Here is an 8709-nt window from a genome sequence, read left to right as displayed (position 1 = left end):
GAACATAAGAACATGCCATACTGGGTCAGACCAAGGGTCCATCAAGCCCAGCATCCTGTTTCCAACAGTGGCCAATCCAAGCCATAAGAACCCCAAAACTAAGTCTATTCCATGTTACCGTTGCTAGTAATATCAGTGGCTCTTGATGTAGAAGTGGCAGCAACTCAGCAGTCTCCTCTTTCAGCCCCCACAGTCAATGGGATGACTTCTTTTTTGGGTTGTGGAGGCCTACTCAGCTCTGACCTTTTGCTCCTTCCAGCAAGGCAAGCCATGCTGCTTCTCCTGCTAGGGCCCCTCTGGCCATGCTGCTAATTCCAGCGAGGCTGATACTGATAGCAATGGCAGGTGACATTTTCTTCCCTTCGGGTACCAATGCCTATGGCTGAGGCCATATTGGCCATAAGTAGGCTACGGTTCTGGAGTTGAGAACCCCTGAGTTAGAAATGTAGTTATTTAGTTATTTAGATTTATATTCTGCTCAATGCACTCATCCAGCATAGCCCTTAGCAGGCAATATAAAAAGGTTCCAACATGGTAGTGAATCGTTGTGATGCATGAAGCAAGGTTTTATGCAAATGTACATAACCAAGACTTCACCAGTTGATATGGGCTACACTTGGATATTCTAGAGGCACTTTTTACTTTAGGGACAATTGATTAAGCTTATTTCATGTATATGTGACCTCTGTACCAAGGGGCTACCTTCCGAGCCCTGGGGAGCTCTGGTTGGCTCTCCCAGGCTGGGGCAGGGCTAACTGAGCAGAAGGCACTATAGAAAAACACATTGTTCACTCATTACTTGTGCTCCAAAACTAAACTATGTACTGAAGTGATAGGCAAGTGGAAAACACAGATAATTGAAATACAGTACTGGAATCAGTTCAGTAGTACCAAGCTCCAAAATAGCCCAATCTATCAGATTCCTCAATGTTAGGAATATTAAACTCCAACCAGTGCACTTCTCTATATCCACTTCCTCAATCTTGAAGACAGCAATACAGTTTATTTTATCTCAATTCTAATTCACAGTTCCACTTTATATTCTTATTCAGCATTCTCCTACGGTCTTGAGGAGCCTAGAGAAATTACCTGCAGTCTTTCTCCAATACCTCTCCGAAGTTGCGACCAAGGATTTTTTCTCCTTTCTCAGACCCGGGGGAAGGGACTCCTAGGTGTAGGTCCTCCTCTCTCTCTCTCTCTCAGAAAGCAAACACACTTTAGTCACGCTTCAGAAGCTGTTCAGATTTCAGATATCCCAAAGTCTCCAGGGCCCAGCCTTTGATTTGGGAAATCATTACTGGGTTTTTGCATTCGTTATTGTGCGGGTTTTCCTGCACTGATATTACACGTGTATGTAATAAAATGAATAAAATGTTTAGCGCCGAAACCCCCCCCCCAGTGCAAAAACCCACAGCTGGTTTAGCACAGGCCCATGCAAATAACATGCAAAGAAGGTTATTATGTATTTACAGGCAATGCAAAGAGCCACACTAGCAGGGAGAACTGTTAATGCATGTTTTTTACATGGGTTCTTAGGCACCTGGGTCAGGGCAGAGTAAATGTTAAAGCTCGTATCTGCCATGCCCACTCTGATTCTGCTGCATATCTGAGTGTTTATACATGCATCGCTGTAATATATTGCAACAATGCATGCTCTTTTGCATGGGTAAACGCCTGGTGTCTGATGAAGATTACATATTCGACAGGGAAAACCGATAGAGGTGCTGTATATGCACTCAATAAGCAGGAGAATGTCCCAATGAGGAAGGCCCAGCTGTGGGGGTAGCATGGGATAGCGGAGGGGAGCTCCCGACAGTCAAGAGGAGACAGGCCATATGGGTCACGAGCCGGAGCAGGAAGCCAGTGAGACTGCCGTGGCTGCTCCAGAGCTCCCCATGCTGCCGCTGAGGCCGTCAAACTGCACTCGCACGTCCCCGGCTTTCTGCATCGGGGCTTCTGCGGGTTTCTGCGCAGGTATTTGCTCTTGCACAGGTTTTTTTGCACATTTGCACGCCATTCCTTTTTCACATCAGTCCCGGGGCCCTGTGCACACCAGCTGCGACCTTTCCTCCTTAGGTCCAGCCAGTCCCCACCACCACCACCAGACTCCTCACATAGGCACTTGATAGGACAACGCCTGCCACAAACTGCTCTCTGGCTCCCCTGATGCTGCTGGAGACCTTCAGATGATTTTCTCCTTCTTTTGTAATCCTCCTCCGACATTTGTAATCCTCACTCAGCTAATTTGCAGCACCTCAGAATGAGGCACTAAACATTTCTCCCTCTTTTGCTCCTCCAGGCACTCCAAATCCCTTCCTCAGACAGCAATACTCCTTTCATAGCCCTGCAATTCACACAGCCATTGGCTACTAGTATCACACATGCCACGCACACCTTTAACACACAAACCTACTGGGGATGTCCCTTCAATCCTTTCTGGAATAAACCCAATAAGTTAACCTTTTAAGCTTTTCTTAGAGGAAAGGCTACCCACGTGACTCTTCCTACTAGCTATCCTCTTCTGATAACCTTAGAATGACCTTTTGAACTTCTCCGTTAAGTATAACTCAGTAGCAGCACGGCCTCAGTAAAAACAGATCTACTGTACCAACCTATGACCCCTTGGCATTACACATAGGTGTGACAGCACTGGTGGATTTAGACAGGGTCTGGTTGTGAATCAGCCCCCCTTTCACGACAAAAAATAAAATAAAATTGGAAGCCTACATATTCTTCATTCCTAATGTGCAGAGCTGCAGGGGCACAAGCGAGCCAGCAAACTGGGAGAGTGGAGCTGGAGCAAGCACAGGCTGAGAGCCAGGGAGCAGAGAGTGAGAGTGAGCACTGCTGATGCACAGCAGAGAGTGAGGGTGAGCACTGCTGATGCACAGCAGAGAGTGAGGGTGAGCACTGCTGGTGCACAGCAGAGAGTGAGAGTGAGCACTGCTGGTGCACAGCAGACAGAGGGTGAGCACTGCTGATGCACTGCAGAGAGTGAGGGTGAGCACTGCTGGTGCACAGCAGAGAGTGAGAGTGAGCACTGCTGATGCACAGCAGAGAGTGAGGGTGAGCACTGCTGGTGCCCAGCAGAGAGTGAGGGTGAGCACTGCTGATGCACAGCAGAGAGTGAGGGTGAGCACTGCTGATGCACAGCAGAGAATGAGAGTGAGCACTGCTGGTGCACAGCAGAGAGCGAGCGAGCGTGAGCACTGCTGATGCACAGCAGAGAGCGAGGGTAAGCACTGCTGGTGCCCAGCAGAGAGTGAGGGTGAGCACTGCTGGTGCACAGCAGAGAGTGAGAGTGAGCACTGCTGGTGCCCAGCTCGAGGCTCTGCCCTGCCCACGGTTCTCGGCTGCCACTAAGCCCACACGTTACTAATTAGTGCGATTGTGAACTGAGCTGAATGCTGTTCCAACAGGTTTCATTTCCACTATAACAATTATTTGATCAATTTATGTAAAGCCTAATATTTATATTAAATGTTAAATGTTAAAAATAGTAGAAAGTGCTCTAAGCATCAAAATCACAGAACATATAGAAAGACATGGTTTAATGGAACAAAGTCAGCATGGCTTTACCCAGGGCAAGTCTTGCCTCACAAATCTGCTTCACTTTTTTGAAGGAGTTTATAAACATGTGGATAAAGTTGAACCGGTGGATGTAGTATATTTGGATTTTCAGAAGGCATTTGACAAATGTTTCTCATGAGAGACTTCTAGGAAAAGTAAAAAGTCATGGGATAGGAGGTGATGTCCTTTCGTGGATTACAAACTGGCTAAAAGACAGGAAACAGAGAGTAGGATTGAATGGACAATTTTCTCAGTGGAAGGGAGTGGCCAGTGGAGTGCCTCAGGGATTAGCAAGTAGCACATTTAAGACTAATCGGAGAAAATTCTTTTTCACTCAACGCACAATAAAGCTCTGGAATTTGTTGCCAGAGGATGTGGTTAGTGCAGTTAGTGTAGCTGGGTTCAAAAAAGGTTTGGATAAGTTCTTGGAGGAGAAGTCCATTAATGGCTATTAATCAATTATACTTAGGGAATAGCCACTGCTATTAATTGCATCAGTAGCATGGGATCTTCTTAGTGTTTGGGTAATTGCCAGGTACTTGTGGCCTGGTTTGGCCTCTGTTGGAAACAGGATGCTGGGCTTGATGGACCCTTGGTCTGACCCAGCATGGCAATTTCTTATGTTCTTATGTTCTTATGTAATAAATACAATTTGCTGCCCCTGGGAGAAGAAACAAATATTTAATGCAAATCACTAAGCAGTTAAGTTAGAAAGTGGAGGAGTAGCCCAGTGCTTAGAACAGCAGATACAAACCAGGGTTCAGATCCCACTGCTGCCCCCTGTGACCTTGGGCAAGTCGCATTACTCTCCTTTGCCTTAGGTACAAACTTAGATTATGAGCTCTCTGGGGATGGGGAAATACCTATAGTACCTGAATATAATCTGCTTTGCTGGAAAGGAAAATAAAAAAATGAAATTTAAACAAATACAATTTTACCTTTTCATATTTTTTTTGCAGATGCTGAAAGTCTCAGCCGGCTGACTGGAGGTGGTGGCAGGGGCATCACTGGTGGCCTCACTGGAGGTGGTAGTGGCAGGGGCATCACTGGTGGCCTCACTGGAGGTGCTGGTGGGCTCATTGGTGGCCTCACTGGAGGTGGTGGTGGTGGCATCACTGGTGGCCTCACTGGAGGTGCTGGTGGGCTCATTGGCGGCCTCACTGGAGGTGGTGGTGGTGGCATCACTGGTGGCCTAAATGGAGGTGCTGGTGGGCTCACTGGCAGCCTCACTGGAGGTGGTGGCAGCATCACTGGTGGCCTCACTGGAGGTGCTGGTGGGCTCATTGGCGGCCTCACTGGAGGTGGTGGTGGCAGCATCACTAGTGGCCTCACTGGAGGTGCTGGTGGGCTCACTGGTGGCCTCACTGGAGGTGCTGGTGGGCTCATTGGCGGCCTCACTGGAGGTGGTGGTGGTGGCATCACTGGTGGCCTAAATGGAGGTGCTGGTGGGCTCATTGGCGGCCTCACTGGAGGTGGTGGTGGTGGCATCACTGGTGGCCTCACTGGAGGTGCCGGTGGGCTCATTGGTGGCCTCACTGGAGGTGGTAGTGGTGGCATCACTGGTGGCCCCACTGGAGGTGCTGGTGGGCTCACTGGCAGCCTCACTGGAGGTAGTGGCAGCAGTCTTGCTAATGGACTCATTGGCAGCCTCACTGGAGGTGGTGGCAGCATCACTGGTGGCCTCACTGGAGGTGCTGGTGGGCTCATTGGCGGCCTCACTGGAGGTGGTGGTGGCAGCATCACTAGTGGCCTCACTGGAGGTGCTGGTGGGCTCACTGGTGGCCTCACTGGAGGTGCTGGTGGCCTCACTGGAGGTGCTGATGGAGTCACTGGTGGCCTTGCTAGTGGGCTTGTTGGCAGCCTCACTGGAGGTGGTGGTGGCAGCAGCATCACTGGTGGCCTCACTGGAGGTGCTGGTGGGCTCATTAGTGGCCTCACTGGAGGTAGTGGCAGCAGCCTCACTAGTGGGCTCATTGACAGCCTCACTGGAGGTGGTGGTGGCATCACTGGTGGCCTCAATGGAGGTGCTGGTGAGCTCACTGGTGGCCTCACTGGAGGTAGTGGCAGCAACCTCGCTAGTGGGCTCATTGACAGCATCACTGGAGGTGCTGATGGATTCACTGGCGGCCTTGCTAGTGGGCTCATTGACAGCCTCACTGGAGGTGGTGGTGGCATCACTGGTGACCTCACTGGAGGTGCTGATGGACTCACTGGCGGCCTTGCTAGTGGGCTTGTTGGCAGCCTCACTGGAGGAGGTGGTGGTGGCAGCAGCAGCATCACTGGTGGCCTTACTGGAGGTGCTGGTGGGTTCACTGGTAGCGTCATCGGAGCTGGTGGTGTCACTGGAGGTGGTGCTGGTGGTCTCGATGTTTCAATCCTTGTTGACTGCATGAAGCAGCTTATGGTAAGTTCTACACAAATTAGAGATGTAGCCAGTGCTCACGGGGTTATCGGGTTGCAGGATTAATTCTCTGATCCTCAGCTTCTTTGAGTTCAATAATTGCATTGCAAGATCTAAAAACCCACTTAAGTACAGGATGTCATATAAGAAACAATATTAGATCTAAAAACCCACTTAAGTACAGGATATCATATAAGAAACAATATTAGATCTAAAAACCCACTTAAGTACAGGATGTCATATAAGAAACAATATTAGATCTAAAAACCCACTTAAGTACAGGATGTCATATAAGAAACAATATTCATAAAATAAAAACAAAAATATAAATACAAATGACTAAATCAATAAATAAATCTTATAGAAAACCAAATTAAAAATAAAAATATATAAAAGAAATGTAAAAAACAAAGAAGGCAACCAGAAAGAGGATCTCTTATGTAAAGGTAATAATGCAAACATTAACAAATGAAGTGCAATAGAAGTAGATTCATGGCCATGCTTTGACTAGACAGGATGCATTAGTGATACGTGCAAAGAAGCTTTTCTACGCTGCCTGACAAAGCACGATTTCTGCCTGCTTTGCGGGGTTTGTGAGACGAGCACAGCTGCAGGACAGGTGCATCATCTGCCAGTGGGAACTGGGCAAACAGCATCTCCACTTCTCTCCTCACCGTAGAAGAACTTATTTGCATGTCAGTGTCAGTGTCAGGACCCCATATCCCTTTAATGCTGCAGGGTTCAGGAGGGAGGGGGACTGCCTTCTGTTATTCAGGGGATTGGAGTGGGTGGGGCTTGTTTGCTGCTAAATTTTATTATTCAGGAAAGACCTGCTCACTCCTCGCTTTCTGCTTTTCTCCTGGCGATGGTGAAGGGAGGGGGAAAATCTTGAGGGCTGCTCTGCCCAACTGCATTTTTAAAGCCAATATTCAGTAAGCAGGCCAAGAGCAAAGATACTTGGATAATTTTAACCAATTATATTCAACAGGAAATTAGTGCCACTGAATATTGGGCTAATGCTATAGGGGTAAACTTTGCTGCTGGTCAGCTTACTGAGTAATGACCTGAAAGCTAAAGCTACAGAACTTTCTAGGCTCAAGTTCTATCTGTTAGAAAGTCAGCGTCTATCTCCACCTCTGCCCGCTCTTTGATCTCCTGCCGGGATAACTGCAGTGCCTTTTACATGGGCTGCAGCTCATACAAAATGCTACAGCTGCATGGAGCTTGCTCAACTCTAGCAAATTCCGTCAGGTTACTCCTCTCCTCCCTACCCATGCACAAACTGCCTGGCAGTACCTGCCCCCAAGGGAATGCAGGGCTCTAGCCAACATTTGCTGGATTTGTCCCTTCCCGCTGAACATCAGGCCAGCTCTTGATCTCCTGACCTTCAGGGAAGAAATGGAACCTTGCTGTTTGGCCTGTAACTATGGCCCACTTGTTCTGCCTTCCTAAATCCTAGGCCACTTGCCTCCCCTCACTTCAGTCCTCCTCCTCTCTCCCTCTGATTGGCACTGTGCATTGCCTTTATTTTCTGCCACCTCCTCCCCAGACCCCTTCTTTTTAACTGCAGCCTCTGACCCCCCCTTCCTGAGAAGATTCATCTCCTCTCCACCTTATATTACTGCTACACTACACCCTATTCTTGACCGAGGTGATCTTTACTGCCGCTATATCGCATGCCTACCCATGCTCACCTGTTTGTTTTGCCTCCCTTGCATGCTTTGTAATCCCTTGCATCGGTTTTGTTTCCGCTATATCGCATGCCTACCCATGCTCATCTGTTTGTTTTGTCTCCCTTGCACCTGTACGCTTTGTAATCCCTTGCATCGGTTTTGTTTCCGCTATATCGCATGCTTACCCGTGCTCACCTGTTTGTTTTGCCTCTCTTGCACCTGTACGCTTTGTAATCCCTTGCATCGGTTTTGTTTCCGCTATATCGCATGCCTACCCGTGCTCACCTGTTTGTTTTGCCTCCCTTGCACGCTTTGTAATCCCTTGCATCGGTTTTGTTTCCTCTATATCGCATGCCTACCCGTGCTCACCTGTTTGTTTTGCCTCCCTTGCACCTGTACGCTTTGTAATCCCTTGCATCGGTTTTGTTTCCGCTATATCGCATGCCTACCCATGCTCACCTGTTTGTTTTGCCTCCCTTGCACCTGTACACTTTGTAATCCCTTGCATCGGTTTTGTTTCCGCTATATCGCATGCTTACCCGTGCTCACCTGTTTGTTTTGCCTCCCTTGCACCTGTACACTTTGTAATCCCTTGCATCGGTTTTGTTTCCTCTATATCGCATGCCTACCCGTGCTCACCTGTTTGTTTTGCCTCCCTTGCACGCTTTGTAATCCCTTGCATCGGTTTTGTTTCCTCTATATCACATGCCTACCCGTGCTCACCTGTTTGTTTTGCCTCTCTTGCACCTGTACACTTTGTAATCCCTTGCATCGGTTTTGTTTCCGCTATATCACATGCCTACCTGTGCTCACCTGTTTGTTTTGCCTCCCTTGCACCTGTACACTTTGTAATCCCTTGCATTGGTTTTATTTCCTCTATATCGCATGCCTCCCCGTGCTCACCTGTTTGTTTTGCCTCCCTTGCACCTGTACGCTTTGTAATCCCTTGCATCGGTTTTGTTTCCGCTATATCGCATGCCTACCCATGCTCACCTGTTTGTTTTGCCTCCCTTGCACCTGTACGCTTTGTAATCCCTTGCATTGGTTTTGTTTCCGCTATATCGC

The 8709-nt window shown here is 48.4% G+C and overlaps 1 protein-coding gene across 1 annotated transcript; it reads right to left on the bottom strand.

Moving 5' to 3' along the window:
• Window positions 1-4999: 4999 nt before the first annotated feature.
• On the bottom strand, window positions 5000-6076 carry LOC115073673 (uncharacterized protein DDB_G0271670-like). Its single transcript, XM_029572286.1, has 2 exons — window positions 6014-6076; window positions 5000-5932 (listed from the first exon to the last, which is right to left on the bottom strand). Exons 1-2 carry the CDS (start codon window positions 6074-6076, stop codon window positions 5000-5002), a joined length of 996 nt encoding a protein of 331 aa, XP_029428146.1.
• Between the last annotated feature and the right edge of the window lie 2633 nt (window positions 6077-8709).

Source organism: Rhinatrema bivittatum, chromosome 1 (genome assembly GCF_901001135.1).
Source record: "Rhinatrema bivittatum chromosome 1, aRhiBiv1.1, whole genome shotgun sequence".
NCBI lineage: Eukaryota > Metazoa > Chordata > Amphibia > Gymnophiona > Rhinatrematidae > Rhinatrema > Rhinatrema bivittatum.
This window is presented reverse-complemented; position numbering and strand designations above follow the sequence as displayed.